This window comes from Pantherophis guttatus, chromosome 16, assembly GCF_059756535.1.
Source record: "Pantherophis guttatus breed Tessera chromosome 16, ASM5975653v1, whole genome shotgun sequence".
In the NCBI taxonomy this organism is placed as follows: Eukaryota; Metazoa; Chordata; class Lepidosauria; order Squamata; family Colubridae; genus Pantherophis; species Pantherophis guttatus.
In genome coordinates, this window is record NC_142078.1 from 8,403,706 (window position 1) to 8,422,286 (window position 18,581).

General features: G+C 43.4%; 1 protein-coding gene across 5 annotated transcripts in view; it reads left to right on the top strand.

Moving 5' to 3' along the window:
* ASTN2 (astrotactin 2) overlaps positions 1-18,581 on the top strand; it is a 433,657-nt gene that overhangs the window by 283,816 nt on the left and 131,260 nt on the right. For all 5 annotated transcript variants that reach the window (XM_087880005.1, XM_087880006.1, XM_087880007.1 and 2 more), the window contains exon 13: positions 1,889-2,077. In XM_087880005.1, coding sequence (XP_087736131.1) covers positions 1,889-2,077 — 189 coding nt within the window. The remainder of the gene's footprint in view (positions 1-1,888; positions 2,078-18,581) is intronic.

Consider the following 18,581-nt stretch of genomic DNA (forward strand, 5'->3'; position numbering starts at 1 on the left):
GTTTATTTGCTGTTTCAGTTCGCGGCAAAAAAAATCTGGCGCCTCCGCTTCATTTTTGACCTTCAGCAAGATGCGAAGGGTACTTTTCTGCACCGGAGAAGCACTTCCTTAAAAGCGACGCCATGAAACATCTGTCAAATCCTGACACCGCCAGGTGCGCAGGTGGCAGCAATTTTGTTGTGTTGCAGCCCTTCACGGTTCCCTGGAGTGTCGGGTTCACCACTTCCTGGTTTTGTGTGAATTGTTTTACAGCTCAGAGGAGGAAAAAAAGGGAGGTAAAGAGGAGGAAAATGCATTGGGAAGAGCCCTATTTTTTCAAAACATCAGAGTATTTCTAATTCTACCTGGATTGCCAGAGGGACATTTTGCACCCTAGATCTAGGTCTTGTTTTAATTTATTTTTCTGCTGAGGGGGGAAAAAAAGGCAACTGAATGACTTAATTAGCCAGTTGATTAATATTTACTTAATTAACATATAACCAGTGGCATGAAAGTACAGTAGATGAAGGGGGGAGGTGAAAATGGAGAACATCTAAGCAAGCGGTACATTCTCTCTGATCTGTCCTGTTGGCATTTGGTTACCTACCGTGAGCATGTCAGCCCCGCCTCAATTTGTACCTTTAAATAAGAACCATCCTTGACTCCATGTGTTGATAAAGCAGGGGTGAAATCCAGCAGGCTCTAACAGGTTCTGGCGAACCGGTAGTGGAAATTTTGAGCAGTTTGGAGAACCGGCAAATACCACCTCTGGTGACCCCAGGGTGGGGTAGGAATGGAGATTTTGTAATATCCTTCCTCCAGGAGGGAAGGGAATGGAGATTTTGCAGTATCCTTCCCCTGCCACGCCCACCAAGCCACGCCCACAGAACCGGTAGGGGAAAATATTTGGATTTCACCCCTGTGATAAAGGTATAGTTTACTAAAGGTCAAGTGGATTACATTAAAGCAAAGCCAGAACTGAAGTTTGTGCACCAAATCCCTAGGTATAACTTTCACCCTCCCAGGTACTTCCCATCGCTGATCCCCCCCTCCCCATCATCCAATCCATTTCAAAGAAGATGTTTATGAATTAGTCCCTCTGAGTGTGAGCTGTCTTGCAGCTGCATTCTTCCTTGAAGCATCATCTCTAAGAGGCACACTTATTTCTATCAGTTTCACCTAGTCTTATATACCGCTTCACAGTGCTTTACAGCACTCTCTTACCATTTTACAGAGTCACCCTATTTATTTAATTTATTTATTTAATTTATTTATTTTGTCGAGTACGTATTTGATAATATATATAAGTATAAGCATGAATTGAATACATAAAATGAATACAATTAAAGGGAACATTAGGACAGGGACGGTAGGCATGCTGGTCCTCTTATGCACGCCCCTTACAGACCTTGGAGTGAGGTCAACAGTAGACAGTTTTAGGTTAAAATTTTGGGGGTTTGGGGATGAAACCACAGAGTCAGGTAGAGCATTCCAGGCATTGACCACTCTGTTGCTGAAGTCATATTTTCTGCAATTGAGTTTGGAGTGATTGTCCCCAACAATGTAGATCCTCATTTTACCGACCTTGGAAGGACAGAAGGCTGAGTCAACCTTGAGCCATTCAGGATCGAACTCCTGGCAGAATTAGCCTGTAATGCTGCACTCTTAACCAACCCGCCACCCCTTGTATTATTTCATCGACGTTACCTTCTCAAAGAGGAGAAATGTGCAAAGAATTTTGCCTTTGGAATACCTCATTCCAACTTTTGACATTCTAGGAGTTAACATTCCATCTCATCTGGAGGAACTCCAGTTGTGAGATGGCTACAATATGATTGAGCTGGACTTGACCTGTTCCGTTGTGTTGTTGGACCAATGCTGAGGACTTTTCTCTGTGTTTGGTCTTCAGTTGCGTCGAGGAGTACAAGTTGGCTCCAGACGGCAAGTCCTGCCTCCTGTTATCGGACATCTGTGAGGGCCCCAAGTGTCTCAAGCCAGATGTGAACTTCAACGACACTCTCTTTGGGGAGATGCTTCATGGGTACAACAACAGGACCCAACACGTTAACCAAGGCCAGGTTTTCCAGATGACCTTCAGGTAAGCTCGGTTCCCACCAGATCTTCTTGTGAACAATGCATAGGCTGTGTTTGTGTGTAGATGAATGCAGGTTATTTTTTTTTTTTTTTTTGAGGGGTACGCCTATGTTAGCATCTGGAACGTCCATCTTTCCTTCTTTATTTATTTATTTATTTTTATTTGATTTATATGCCGCCCTTCTCCGAAGACTCAGGGCGGCTTACAATGTGCTCAGCAATAGCCTTCATCCTTTTGTATATTTATACAAAGTCAGCTTATTGCCCCCACAATCTGGGTCCTCAATTTACCTACCTTAGAAAGGATGGAAGGCTGAGTCAACCTTGAGCCTTGGCGAGATTCGAACCCTGCAGTAATTGCAGGCAGCTGGTCTTAATAACCAGCTTAATAACAGGGTGCCTTAAACCACTGTACTACCAAGGCTCCTTTATATTCCCCATTTCCCCCAAAGATTCTAGGTGGTTATAAACCCATGAACTTTCTGCGTGTTCAGAAATGAGCAGCCTAACCTCCAAAAACAGCACAGATTAGATAGATGATATTTATTTATTTATTTATTTATTTATTTATTTATTTATTTATTTGTTTGTTTGTTTGTTTGTTTGTTTGTCATATTTCTATGTCGCCCACTCCCTGAGGACTCTGGGCGGCTCACACCAAAGACAGTATACTAAATAGCATATTGCCCCTAGCAATCTGGGTCCTCATTTTACCCACCTCGGAAGGATGGAAGGCTGAGTCAACCTTGAGCCGGTAAGATTTGATCCACTGATCTGCTGAACTAGCAGTCAGCTGAAGTAGCTGCAGTACTGCACTGCACTCTAACCACTGCGCCACCTCGGCTCAGATAGATAGATAGATAGATAGATAGATAGATAGATAGATAGATAGATAGATAGATAGATAGATGATAGACAGACAGACATGGATGGATGGATGGATGGATGGATGGATGGATGGATGGATGGATGGATGGATAGATAGATAGATAGATAGATAGATAGATAGATAGATAGATAGATAGATGATAGACAGACATGGATGGATGGATGGATGGATGGATGGATGGATGGATGGATGGATAGATGATAGATAGCTAGATACCGTGTTTCCCCCAAAATAAGACCCTGTCTTATTTTTTTTGAACCGTGAAATAAGCGTTTGTCCGTATTTTCGGGGAGGTCTTGTTATTTTGGGGTGCCTGGAGCAAGACAGGGCTCCTCTTGCCGTCTTACCTGATTTCCAACTCTGTCTCCTTAACCCTAACCAAAGGACTGAAAGCACTGAAGCTTCTCTTTTGTTCCACGGAAAAAAAGTAGACAGTGGGTTTTAAGTGGCCAGAGTTCTTGGAAAAGCAGCATCAAGGATGGCAGGGCATGGGTATAAATCAGCTGCCTTCTGAAAAGTGATGTCGATTTTAGAGAACGGATTGAGTTTTGCAGAAGGGAAAAAAAGGGGAGGAAAAGAAGTGTTTTGTCAACCAAGACCACGGAGGAGGGAAAGAATGGATGTGTGCGGCGGTGGCAGAGAAAGGGCTCCGTATCCACAAACACACATTCGCGAGTTCACAGCTCAGGGGTTTGCTCAGTTCCGTCCGCGATTCCTTGGGCTTTCCATGACCGGCTGAAGAGTCGAGCGAGCCCCGGTGAGAGACAGCTGTTGAACGTGACAGCTGGCACAATGAGTTTCCTTCCAGGTTGGCTGCTGAGTTAGCTAGTCCTTTCTCAGCTCTCCCTCCACCTACCTCTTTGAAGAGAGCTTGGTGATCCTGCAAATCTTAAGGCTATTTGTGTCACGTTAGAAAAACAGTGGTTTTGTTCTTTGAGTGGGTGGGTGATCCGGAACGTTCCTTGGCCTTGGTATCCCCCCCGGGGGGGAGGAGGGATAATTAGGGGGAAAGATCCCCCAATGGAACCACTGTGTTGACGTGCAGCATGGGGGAAAGCAGACACCATTCTCGGAAGCGAATGCGAGGTCTCGAGACCTGAAAAGCAAACGTGAGTTTGCAGCGTATTTCTCTTTTCCTTGTTATTTTTTTCTTGATGTAAGTTGTGTTGCTGACGCCCGGTTATTGTCGTCAATAAAAGCTGATGTGTGCGGCATATTGTGACACGTGAGGCCTTCGGCTTTGCTTTATGGAACATGCAAAGTGAAGCTGAGCTGCCCCGCGAATCCATCTGGAGAGAAATAAATGTTTTGAAATAAGCTCCCTTCTTCTTCGGTCCGTCTGATTTCCCGTTTGATGGAAGGCTTCTCCTTGTCAAAAATGCAAATCTTAGACAGGCAGTGGAAGTTTGTGAATATTCAGTAACTCTCTCTCTCTCTTCCTTCTCTCTCTCTCTCTCTTACTTCTCTCTGTCTCTTTCTCTTCCTTCTCTCTATCTCTCTTCCTTCTCTCTCTGTCTCTCTTCTCTCTCTTCCTCTTTCTCCCATTTCTCTCTGTCTCTCTTCCTTCTCTCTATCTCTCTTCCTTCTCTCTCTGTCTTCCTTCTCTGTCTCTCTCCCTTCTTTCTCTCTTCCTTCTCTCTCTCTCTTCCTTCTTTCTCTGTCCCTCATTGTCTGTCTTCCTTCCTTCTCTCTCTTTCCCTCATTGTCTGTCTCTCTTCCTTCTCTGTCTGTCCCTCATTGTCTGTCTCTCTTCCTTCTCTCTCTGTCCCTCATTGTCTGTCTCTCTTCCTTCTCTCTCTGTCCCTCATTGTCTGTCTCTCTTCCTTCTCTCTCTGTCCCTCATTGTCTGTCTCTCTTCCTTCTCTCTCTGTCCCTCATTGTCTGTCTCTCTTCCTTCTCTGCCTGTCCCTCATTGTCTGTCTCTCTTCCTTCTCTGTCTGTCCCTCATTGTCTGTCTCTCTTCCTTCTCTCTCTGTCCCTCATTGTCTCTCTTCCTTCTCTCTCTGTCCCTCATTGTCTCTCTCTCTTCCTTCTCTCTCTGTCCCTCATTGTCTCTCTCTCTTCCTTCTCTGTCTGTCCCTCATTGTCTGTCTCTCTTCCTTCTCTCTCTGTCCCTCATTGTCTCTCTTCCTTCTCTGTCTGTCCCTCATTGTCTGTCTCTCTTCCTTCTCCCTCTATCCCTCATTTTCTGTCTCTCTTCCTTCTCTCTCTGTCCCTCATTGTCTGTCTCTCTTCCTTCTCTCTCTGTCCCTCATTGTCTGTCTCTCTTCCTTCTCTCTCTGTCCCTCATTGTCTGTCTCTCTTCCTTCTCTCTCTGTCCCTCATTGTCTGTCTCTCTTCCTTCTCTCTCTGTCCCTCATTGTCTGTCTCTCTTCCTTCTCTGTCTGTCCCTCATTGTCTGTCTCTCTTCCTTCTCTCTCTGTCCCTCATTGTCTCTCTTCCTTCTCTCTCTGTCCCTCATTGTCTCTCTCTCTTCCTTCTCTCTCTGTCCCTCATTGTCTCTCTCTCTTCCTTCTCTGTCTGTCCCTCATTGTCTGTCTCTCTTCCTTCTCTCTCTGTCCCTCATTGTCTCTCTTCCTTCTCTGTCTGTCCCTCATTGTCTGTCTCTCTTCCTTCTCCCTCTATCCCTCATTTTCTGTCTCTCTTCCTTCTCTCTCTGTCCCTCATTGTCTGTCTCTCTTCCTTCTCTCTCTGTCCCTCATTGTCTGTCTCTCTTCCTTCTCTCTCTGTCCCTCATTGTCTGTCTCTCTTCCTTCTCTCTCTGTCCCTCATTGTCTGTCTCTCTTCCTTCTCTCTCTGTCCCTCATTGTCTGTCTCTCTTCCTTCTCTGTCTGTCCCTCATTGTCTGTCTCTCTTCCTTCTCTCTCTGTCCCTCATTGTCTGTCTCTCTTCCTTCTCTCTCTATCCCTCATTGTCTGTCTCTCTTCCTTCTCTCTCTGTCCCTCATTGTCTGTCTCTCTTCCTTCTCTCTCTGTCCCTCATTGTCTGTCTCTCTTCCTTCTCTGTCTGTCCCTCTTCCGTCAGTCTCTCTATCCCTCCCTCCCTCTCTTTCTCTCTCTCTTATATTGTATGTATGTATTTATTTATTTATTGGTTCGATTTATATGCCGCCCTTCTCCGGAGACTCAGGGCTGCTTACAATGCATTAAGCAACAGCCTTCATACTTTTGTATATACCTGCTTAGTAGGGCTTTCGCCCCCCCCCCTTCATAAGCGGTGTTCTTTTTTTATACAAAGTCAGCTTATTGCCCCCACAATCCGGGTCCTCATTTTATCTACCTCGAAAGGATGGAAGTCTGAGTCAACCTTGAGCCTGGTGAGATTTGAATTTGCAGTAATTGCAGGCAGCTGGTGTTACTTAACAGTACTTTAGTCTGCTGCGCCACCAAGGCTCTTCCTCCTCTTCGTCTGTTTCTCTTCCTTCTCTCTCTGCCCCTCTTTGTCTCTCTCTTCCTTCTCTCTCTGTCTCGTTTCTGTCTCTCTTCCTTCTGTCTCTCTTCCTTCTCTCTATGTCTCTTTCTGTCCCTCTCTCTCTCCTCCTTCTCTCTCTCTCTCTCTTTCTATCTTATACTGTGTGTATATATATATATATATATATATATATATATATATATATATATACATATATATATATATATATATATATATACTCTTCCTCCTCTCTCCCTCTTCCTTTTCTCTCTCTGTCTGTCTCTCTTCCTTCTCTCTCTCTCTATATATATATTCTTCCTTCTCTCTATGTCTCTCTTTCTTCTCTCTCTGTCTCTTTCTCCCCTCTGTCTGTCTCCCTTCCTTCTCTCTCTGTTTCTCTTCTCTCTCTTCCTTCTCTCTCTGTCTCTTTCTCCCTTTTCTCTGTCTTCTCCCTTCTCTCTCTCTCCCTTCTCTCTCTGTCTCTCTCCCTTCTCTCTCTGTCTCTCCCTTCTCTCTGCCTCTGTCTGTCTCTCTCCCTTCTCTCTCTGTCTCTCTCTATCTCTGTCTGTCTCTCTTCCTTCTCTCTCTCTCTATATATATATTCTTCCTTTTCTCTCTCTCTCTCTCTGTTTGTCTCCCTCCCTCTCTTTCTCCCTCTCTCTTTCTGATGGTTGTCAGAAAGTAATCTGTCTTTTCCTCTCCCAAGTGGCAAGCTTTTGTTTTAGCACCATTATGTTAATGTTGTCAAACATGATGTCGGGTCATTGAACAATGAGGGAAGAATGCTCATAATATTGTAGGAAAGTTTTGGCAAGTTAATTTCAAAGCCTTCACCCAGCATCTCCCTTCCTGTTGCTGGTTAACGAAACTCTCCAAATATCCCAGGTCACAGCAGACAGCTGGAGGGCAACTGAGACACAGCTAGCAAACTGAAGTAATCCTCGACTTACAACTGTTCATTTAGTGACCATTCTAATTTATAACGGCATGGAAACAAGTGTTTTTTTTTTACAATTACAACCTTCACAGCATCTCCATGATCATGTGATCACATGATCCCCTTTTGCAATTTTCTGACCAGCAAAATCAGCAAGGGAAGCCAGATCCACATTTATAACTGTGTGACTAACTTATCCACTGGTGCGATTCCCTGGACAAGAAAGATCGTAAAATGAGGCAAAACTCAAATGTCTCCCTTAACAACAGAAATTTTGGGCTCAGTTGTGGTCATAAGTCAAGGACTTCCTGCATTTTCTATCCTCCTCTTCCCTCTCCTTCGTGCAGTATCAACCACTGGTTAACTCACTTCCCGGATCTATTTCTTAGACACAATATATTGGGAGGATATTAGCTGAAACGTTGAGGTCAACATATCTGGGAAATGAAAGCGTCTAAGAAATTAGAATGGGTGCCGTAATGCTTGCTTAAGCTCCCTTGCCCGCTGATGAAAACTCAGTTTAAAGGGTTGTGTGAATTAATTAAATCCAGGGGGGTGGGCTGATGGGGATTTCGGCCAATCCTCTAGCTAGGATTCTGCCCAGTTCAGCGAACCCCCAAATCCCATGCCTGGCTGGCCCCGCCCATGCGACCCGGCCCCTCTCATGCCACCCTGCCCCTCCCAGGAGTCTCCACGCAGCCCGTTTTAGATGCCAGGTAACTACAGGGCTCGCGCGGAGGCTCGGGGAGGTTGAAAAACAGGCCTCCTGGAAGTTCCAGAAGTCCAAAAATGAGCCGTTTCCAACCTCCGGAGGGCTGGGGGGAGGCTGTTTTCATCCTCCTGGAGGCTCCAGTAAAGCCTCCGGAGCCTGGGGAGGGCTAAAACCACACACCCCACTGTGGTGCAGGAGTCCAACTAGGCCACGCCCACCATGGCCACGCCCAAACAGCTATGGGGCCACAAACTGGTTTCCTCCTTCTCCTTCTCCTTCTCCTTCTCTTTCTCCTTCTCCTCCCTTTCCAATGCTCCCTTCCCCTCCCCTCCTCTCCCATCCCTTCTTCTTCCCCTCCCTTCGTCTTCCCTTCCTGTTTTCCTCTTCTTTTCCCCTTTTCTTCCTCTACCCCTTCTCTGCCCTCTTCTCCCTTCCCTTCCCTCCCCTTCCCTTCTGTTCTTTCTCATTATTGCCAATTGAACAATTCTAAAGCCAGCAACAATTCTAAAGCCCCCTCCCCTCTCATCCCTTCCTTTCCCTCCCCTCCCCTGCCTTCCCATCCCATCCCATCCCTTCCCCTCCCCTCCCCTCCCATCCCATCCCATCCCATCCCATCCCATCCCATCCTGCCCCTCTTCTCCTCTCCTCTCTTTTCCTCTCTTCTCTTCTCTCTTCTCCATCCTCCCCTGTCTCTCTCCCTCCCCCTCTCTTCCCTTCCCTTCTCTTCCCTTCTTCATCCTTCCCTTCCCTTCTTTTCTCATTATTGGCAATTGCATGATTCTAAAGCCCAAAGCTATCTGGGCCAGGAGAGCATCCTCCCCTTTGGATCCAGACTGAAGCCCCCCCATTCCCCCCCCCAAAAAAAAGATTGGACTGCATGGTTTGTCAGTTGCTGGAGAGGATCTGCAGCCCGGAGCTATTGAAGCCACGGAGTGGTGATCCGTAGTCCATTGGATGGCTCTGCTGGCCCCTGTTGGCTGTGCAGCTGCATACCGAGAAGTTCGCAGCAGTGGAAAAAGGAACAAAAGACTGTTTGCCATCCAAGAACCGCATTAGTTCCTCACGATCTGTCTTGAGCGGGCTGGGCCTCCCGCCGTCACCGACATCTGTTTTCGATAATTCAGCTTCTTTGCATGCAGATGAGCCTCCCCAAGGTCATCGCAGCAAGGTCGGGCAAAATCTCTTCCCTCCAGAAAGGGTGTGGGCTCCGTTGAAGGTTACTGGGAGACACTGGGAGAATCTTTCGGTGGGGAGAGAATGAAAAGGAGGATCAAAAATATATACTCATCAAGAAACGTAACCCAGCACCCCAATCTGTCAGGGTTCCAAGTAATGAAAGAAAACTCCGAGGCTTGAATTTCCTCAAAGTTCCATTTTATTAGAGATGTCATATTGGCACATCTGGGAAAACCCAAATCTGAAAGCTTCCAGGTTTTCTCCACCCAAAGGAAAGTTCAAGTCCCTGCCCAGCACCCACATGTCCATCACATGATCCAATTCAATGTACCATCCCAACTGGAGATGCCTCCCAGTCACGTCACTCCAGGTGCAGGGCAAGACGGCCTTCGCTTTCTGAGAAAGGAATGTTATTTTGACTACGGTATATATCACCCATGCTCCTTCTTTCTTTTTTTCCTTCCTTCTTTCTTTCTTTCCTACCTACCTACCTTCCTTTCTTCCCTCCTTCCCTCCCTCCCCGATCAGCTGGGACTTGGGAGGCAGAGAATAGATTGGGGCGGGGCCAGTCAGAATTTTTACTACCGGTTCTCCGAACTACTCAAAATTTCCGCTACCGGTTCTCCAGAACTGGTGAGAACCTGCTGAAAAACCCACCTCTGGTGTATAAAAGTATTATTTAAATACTTAAATAATAAATAATATTAAATAAAATATTAAAAGTATTATTTAAATATTACAGATAGACCCCAATTTACACCTGCTCCTTGAGAGATTATTCAAAGTTACAACAGTGCTGAAAAAAGGTGATTTAAGATTATTTTTCACACTTAGGACCATCGCCGCATCGCTGTGGTGACATGATCACGGTTCAGATGCTTGGCAACTGGCATGTACTTATGACTGTTGCACTGACATCCCGGGGTCATGTGATTGCCATCAGCAACCCTCTGACAAGCAATCATTTTAACATCATTTTAACAGTTTGCAGTGATTCCCTTACACAACCGTGTCATTAAAATGGGATAAAACTCACTCCACAACTGTCTTGCTTAGCAACGAAAATCGTGTGCTCAGTTGTGGTCGTAGGTTAAAGCCTACCTGTTCTTTTAAGGTAGTTTTTAAACCTTGTATGTGTGTGTTGGCGTATGAACTTTTGCTCACCTAAGCGGGTTGTGTATTTTTTCCTAAGAACACATTCATTATTGCACATGTCTTGTCTTGAACCCACATAGTTATTCATCACTCTTCCTGAATATACACATTCTTATATTAGATGAAAAGGCCACATTTAAAAAAAAAAAAAAAAGTGTTTGAAAGATTGTCTCACTTGGCTGGAGAAGGCATCCTTGGCAGATTGCCAAACCTTTCTTGGTCTTCTCCCATTTTTCAGAATCTTCAGAGTTTATATGCTGAATTCTCATATCCAAGAAAACGCTTTCTGACGTTGCTGTCAATAGCTATTTTATTATGAAATGAGTTGGTGCTGAAATTCAGGAGTCTGATTTGCATTTGAAATCTATTTAATCCTAAAACTGGCTGAAGTTGTAACAACTGCTTAGCTCTATGGAAGGATGGCTTCTCTATTTCTGGGCCATGGGTTCTGTTTTTGTTCACCCAGGAAAGAATAGAATAGAATAGAATAGAATAGAATAGAATAGAATAGAATAGAATAGAATAGAATAGAATAGAATAGAATAGAATAGAAAATATGGAATGGAATGGAATGGAATAGAATAGAATAGAATAGAATAGAATAGAAAATCTGGAATGGAATGGAATGGAATGGAATGGAATGGAATGGAATGGAATAGAATAGAATAGAATAGAATAGAATAGAATAGAATAGAATAGAATAGAATAGAATAGAATAGAATAGAATAGAATAGAATAGAATAGAACAAGAGAAGGAATGGAATGGAATTCTTTATTGGCCAAGTGTGATTGGACACACAAGGAATTTGTCTTTGGTGCATATGCTCTCAGTGTACATACAAAGAGAAGATACATTCATCAAGAATCATAAAGTACAACACTTAATGATAGCTATAGGGTACAAATAAGCAATCAAATCATACTAGGAAACAGTCAATATAAATCTTAAGGATACCAACAACTAAGTTACAGTGATACAGTCATAAGTGAGAGGAGATGGGTGATAGGAACGATGAGAAGATTAATAGTAATAGTAATGCAGTTTTAGTAAATAGTTTGATAGTGTTGTGGGAATTATTTGTTTAGCAGAGTGATGGTGTTCAGGGAAACGCTGTCCTTGTGTCTAGTTGTTCTGGGGTGCAGTGCTCTATAGCATCGTTTTGAGGGTAGGAGTTGGAACAGTTTATGTCCAGGATGCGAGGGGTCTGGAAATATTTTCCCAGCCCTCTTTTTGACTCGTGCAGTATACAGGTCCTCAATGGAAGGCAGGTTGGTAGTTATTGTTTTTTCTGCATTTCTATTCTGTTTTTCTAATTATCCGTTGAAGTCTGTGTCTGTCTTGTTGGGTTGCAGAACCAAACCAGACAGTTATGGAGGTGTAGATGACAGGTTCAGTAATTCCTCTGTAGAACTGGATCAGCAGCTCTTTGGGCAGTTTGATCTTCCTGAGTTGGCACCTTGCTCTTCTCCCAAAGGTACTTTTTCCAAAAGGAGACTGGACTTTCATCGTGTTTTCTCTGAAAACATTTTGCTTCTCATGCAAGAAGCTTCTTCACGTTCAAATATACATAAAACTGAAATCTGACCTTACTTACAATTTTTTTGGCAATTGGCATTGAAGTGATTTGACATTCATTTCTTTTGAGATAGCACTGGCACTAGCACTTGGATTTATATACCGCTTCACAGTGCTTTACAGCCCTCTCTAAGCAGTTTACAAAGTCAGCCTGTTGCCCCCCAACAATCTGGGTCCTCATTTTACTGACCTCAGAAGGATGGAAGGATAAGTCAACCTTGAGCCTGGTGAGATTCGAACTGCCAAATTAGAAGTAGCCTGCAGTACTGCACTCTAACCACTGCACCACCTCGGCTCTTCCATGCTTTTGGTTTGCCAATCTACCCTACAGCTATGGTGCTGGAGAAGACTCCTGCGAGTCCCTTGGACTGCAAGGCGATCCAACCAGTCAGTCCTAGAGGAGATCAACCCTGACTGCTCTTTAGAGGGCCAGATCCTGAAGAGGAAACTCAAATGCTTTGGCCACCTAATGAGAAGGAAGGACTCACTGGAGAAGAGCCTGATGCTGGAAAAGATGGAGGGCAAAAGAAAAGAAGGGGACAACAGAGAAGGAGGTGGCTGGATGGAGTCACTGAAGCAGTCAGCGTGAGCTTCAATGGACTCCAGAGGATGGTAGAGTACAGGAAGGCCTGGAGGAACGTTGTCCATGGGGTTGCGATAGGTCGGACGCGACTTCGCAACTAACAGCAACCTACAGCTGAAGGGTTCCCTGGCCCATCTCCCATCCAAATAGCAACCAAGCTTGAGCCTACTTAGGTTTTGAGCTATGCCATCTGCTGTCCAGGGTGCTGAAATTATATTAGGTTAGTTTCAATTCTCAAACATCCTTCAGAGAGAGAGAGAGAGAGAGAGAGAGACAGACAGACAGACAGACAGACAGACAGACAGACAGACAGACAAAGAGGGACAGAGAAAAGGAAGAGAGACAGAGACAGAGAAAGGATGGGAGAAAGAGAAAGAGAGAGAAGAGAGACAGAGAGGGAAGAGAGAGAGAAGGGAGAGAGATAGAGAGAAGGAATAGAGACAGACAGAGGAAGGGAGAAAGAGAGAGAGAGAGAGAGAGAAGAGAGAGAGAGAGGGACGAGAGAGAGAGAGAGAGAGAGAGAGAGAGAGAGAGAGAGAGAGAGAGAGAGCTTTTGCAGCTTCTGTCTTGGGGTGAAATGAACTGACCTGAGAGCTTTTTATTGCTTCTTTTTATGATTCTAATTTTAACCCGGGATGATTGCATCATTAGCTCCTATTATTAAGCCATGTGGCCGAAATTGGTTGAACAACGATACTCATAACTGAGATTGATTAAATGTCTCACCTTTCCAGGGGATCCAGGGGAAACTTGGAATATTATCTCCCTTAATTCTTGTTTCAAAAGTGGTAGAGAAACACACCCTCTGGCGTAGCTCAAACGCAGCCCTAAGAGGGGCAGCAATCTGTCAACGGGTCCCTTCATTTATTCAAGAGTCCAGGATTAAGGAATTAAAAATGAATCCCTGCATTTGACTCAAACACAAGGGGATGGGATTAAGCCAATTTTGCTTCCTGACAAGCTGAGATTGTTAAAGCCCCTGCTTTGTGAGTCTTCTGGATACCGGGCCTTCATTCCTCCAGACAATCCGATAACATTTTGAAAGAATGAAAACAGATCAAAATGTGTCCTCCTTGTGTTTTGACCTAGCTCCCCAAACATGACAAACCCTCTGTAGTTAAATCAATGATTCCTTTATTAGGAGCACCAGGAGCCCCGGCAAAAAACTTTCTCTCTCATCGCAGACTAGCAAGTCTGTCCGGCAGGGAGATGAATAGTTGTCTGCCACATCTATTCATCTCTGCCCCATGCCTTTTATCCCCAGAGCTAAGGTAGGGCTTCTCTAGCAGTGGTGGCTCTTCCTTCCCAATGACTGGCCCATAGATTTCCACTGCTCTCCTCTCCTCTGCCTTCCGCGCGTCAGGCACTGGACCCAGCTGTTCCTCCTCCTCTTCATCAGCCACCTCCAGACCTGGGAGCTATTGACTCTCCATCTGAGGGCTGTCTCCATCTCTGTCTCTCTCTCTCTCTGCCAGCTCAATTCCCTCTTCCCCCTCAGAGCCCTCAGGTTTCCTTGATAATGACCCAGACTCCCACGCCTCCTCCTCCTCCTCCTCTGATTCAGCTGCCGGAGGGACCTGCAGCTGACAGGCCATAACACCGAGTTAATTAGATTCATGTTTGATTCCCAGCTTCTGCTTTTCTGGAAGGATCAGCCAAATCTCTAACTCTTTTTGTGATTAACGTTCAGAGGCAAAGGCCCAAGTAGTTTCATTCACATTTTTTTCCCCCCTGTTTTCACAAAAGCTTTTCTCTTTCTTTCTTAGACTAGGAGAGAGCCCAGTGTCTCTCAGCGATCTACCTTTCCTAAATGAACATCCTCTGGTGTGTGTAACACTTCACAATTTCCCCTGTTAGGTATATATTTACCCACCTAATCCTGAACGAGAGGTCTGTGCAAATTCAAACATTTGTTTAATTCAACCCTCTGTTGGCGAAGTCAAAATGCTTCCTTACTTTGCAGTGCCAAGGTACTGTATGACTTCAGAGGTATTCTTGCACTGTAGCAGAAGTGTCTTCCCACTATGTGGGACAAGACATCTCCGTGGTCATGTGGCCGGCATGACTCAACGCCAAAGGCCCACGGAACACTGTTACCTTCCCACCAAAGGAGGTCCCTATTTTTCTACTTGCATTTTTTACCTGCTTTCGAACTGCTAGGTTGGTATAAGCTGGGACAAATAATGGGAGCTCACCCTGTTACACAGCACTAGGGATTCGAACCGCTGAACTTCCGACCTTCCGATCGACAAGTTCAGCGTCTTAGCCACTGAGCCACCGTGCCCCCATATATGGGGACGCGGTATATATATATATATATATATATATATATTTAATGTTGTGCACCTTACTGATCATTTACTTTTGAAGATAATATTTTTGAAATATTTTAAAACTTTGGAAACATTTACTTAGATGATAATATACTTCCCAGATTTTCAAATAAACATTAGAATATACTTCTATTAATTCTGCATTCCTACCAAAGAATGCTACCTGAATTACGGTCTTTCTAGTGTGGATTTTTTTTTTTAAAGAAAGCAAATTTTATATGCTGGAACAAATCATTCCGTGAAAACACATCGACAAAAGAGTAAGGGAACAAATACGATGGCATCAAATCAAACTGCTTTTAATTTCAAACATAAAACAGATGCGTAGATTGTTGTTACGGCCTTAGCATCCCCATTAAAATGATTGCGCTGCCTTTGTTTGTTTAGATTGAATTTTTTAAATTCTGCTCGGCTGAATTTGGCTCCTGGCGTGTTGGAAGAAAGATTCTTGCTGAAAACACAAAATGTACGGTGTAAACAGTTCGTCGTATGATGAAGCCCAAAGCCCAAATTTCTTACGTGCCTCCTTAATTTGAATTTTCTTGTTTTTAGAATGAGAATGCCTTAATTTCTTACTTTCCTGGTAAATAAAGAACAATGGTTTAAGAGTAAAACTCAGATCCTGCATATTAGGATAATCCCTAATATCGCCAGTATGGTTAAAGCTCTGGAAGAACTCTGAACAAGCAGAATTGCCAGTTTTGGCCCTAAATAAATCAAAGCCTTCGTAGATAGCCAGCAATAATATGTCCTCGTATTATTGCCCATTGAATTATACGCTCGAGGTAATGTGCAAACAGACGTGGACCAACGTGTTTATAAGAACAAATAATATGCTGAAAAACATTTGATAGAGTGGGATAATCCCTTCCCAATTATAAAAAAAGGAAGCTTATCCTCAAATAATTGTTTATTGCCTTCTGGTTTGTGGTTATTATTGATAGAGTCCCCTTTCGTAGAGGGATTATAGACGCTGAGCTTGCTGATCGAAAGATCGGCAGTTCAGCGGTTCGAATCCCTAGCGCCGCGTAATGGGGTGAGCTCCCGTGACTTGTCCCAGCTTCTGCCAACCTAGCAGTTCGAAAGCACGTAAAAAATGCAAGTAGAAAAATAGGGACCACCTTTGGGGGGAAGGTAAGAGCGTTCTGTGTGCTTTTGGCATTGAGTCATGCCGGGCACATGACCATGGAGACGTCTTCGGACAGCGCTGGCTCTTCGGCTTTGAAACAGAGATGAGCACCGCCCCCTAGAGTCAGGAACGACTAGCACATAGGTGCGAGGGGAACCTTTACCTTTTTATAATGATTAAACTAAAGATAGTATATGTGGGTGGACACACACACACACACACACACCTTCTTTAGTTATTCATCAGGTGAGGTTACAACTGCAACAAAGTTCTAACAAATCCATGAATCTCCGGGAACAATTGATCAAATTGACTTGTGTTCCTGATGCAATCAATATTTTCACCCAAATAGTGCAATCTGACAAACTTAATGTCATGGCTCTAGGTGGAAAAATAGGCTCGGAGAAGCAAATTGAAAGGAGAATCTGCAGCAAGTTTCAGTTCATATCCATGGTGCTAGGTTGAGGATACGATGGAATGGGATGAGAGAGGAGAGGAGAGGAGAGGAGAGGAGAGGATGGGATAGGATAGAGTATGAAATAGAATATGGGGTAGGTAGGGTAGGGTAGGGTAGGGTGGAATGGAATGGAATGGAAGAATAGAATAGAATAGAATAGAATAGAATAGAATAGAATAGAATAGAATAGAATAGAATAGAATAGAAAATAGAATAAAGAGTAGAGTAGAATAGAATAGAAAATAGAATAGAAAATAGAATAAAGAAGAGTAGAGTAGAGTAGAGTAGAGTAGAGTAGAGTAGAATAGAATAGAATAGAATAGAATAGAATAGAAAATAGAATAAAGAGTAGAGTAGAGTAGAGTAGAGTAGAATAGAATAGAATAGAATAGAATAGAATAGAATAGAATAGAATAGAATAGAATAGAATAGAATAGAAAATAGAATAAAGAAGAGTGGAGTGGAGTGGAGTGGAGTGGAGTGGAGTGGAGTGGAGTGGAGTGGAGTGGAGTGGAGTGGAGTAGAGTAGAGTAGAGTAGAGTAGAGTAGAGTAGAGTAGAGTAGAGTAGAATAGAAAATAGAATAGAAAATAGAATAGAAAATAGAATAAAGAAGAGTAGAATAGAATAGAACAGACAGAACAGAACAGAACAGAACAGAATAGAATAGAATTCGAAATCTTTATTGGCCAAGTGTGATCAGACACATGAAGAATTGGTCTCCAGTGTATAGTATAAGTTCACACTGTACATATAATCAGCAAGTAATAAATCATAGGTCATCATCATAGTTACTATCATTAATCAAATTACAAATTTGACATTACCAGAGTTCAAATGTACAAAAATAGCTGACATTAACCGGTGTTCGTACGGATGCAGTTCCTGTCACTACAAATCCAGCGGTTGAAGGTGTTTCATCTTAGGGAATTTGTAGATTCTGTGTTCCCCAAAACAGTATGAAGACAAGAACCTAATGCTGACAGTCCCCTAGATATATACCTTCATAATTAAGATATAAAACTTCAATTGGATGCCTTAGCATCACAATTTTATTTGAACAAGGTATTACCGTGGGAACCATACATTCTCCTGCATCTATTTGCATCCCATGTTGAGTCTTCAGACATTCCCAGTGGATAGAATATTGGAATAACAGAATAAAACAGAATAACAGACTTGGAAGGGGCCTTGGAGGTCTTCTAGTCCAACCCCCTGCTCAGGCAGGAGATCCTATACTATTCTAGACAAGTGGCTGTCCAATCTCTTCTTGAAAACCTCCTGTGACAATTTATGGAGGAAACCATCCCACTAATTAATTGTTCTCACTGTCAGGAATTCTCCTTAATTGTAGGTTGGAACTAAGGGGAAATTGTATCTTTTGGTGTTTTCAGCACACGGAAGGCAAAACAAAGACGAAGGGGAGAGGAAGACTATAGGAAAGAGTAAACATCTTGGATGCTGGGTTAGGAAATCTGTATTTCTTTTATGCTTCTCTGGAACTTGGTTGCCAAAGCCGTTGACCTGTGATGCCTTTAGCGTGTTTTTATCTAAGTACAATGGTGGCCAAAATTGTGGAAATCTTTTGGGAAAAGTGTATTTTTGAGGTTTGATAGCTAATAACACCACTTTTTTTTTTTTTTGGAATTTCAAGATAATCCTATTCCACTGCTGGAATAGCCCAGACCTTAACCCAACTGAAAATCTATGGAGCCGACTAAAGAAACTTGTTAGTCAGAAGCGACCCAGCAATAAAACCCAGTTAATAGAAGCCAATCCTTCAATCTTGGTTTCACATTATAACAGCCACGGAACTAAAAGACTTGGTTCACTCCATGGGAAGACGTTGTAAGGCCGTAATTCATGCTAAAGGTTACCCAACTAAGAATTAACTGACATGGGGATCATTTTTATATATCTCGTTTTTTTCTATGGTGATCATTTTTGTATATCTTTGTTTTTTCTACGTGTTTCACTTTTCTTCTTTATACTGTAACTGCTACTCTAATAGTAAATCCTTCATCAAAGTTATTGCATTACGTTCATGATTAAATTATCTTTCCATTGATATATAATTTTATGGTACCAACAAAGAAGTGGTGTTATTAGCTAGTATTAGAAAATACACTTTTCCCAAAAGGTTTCCACAAT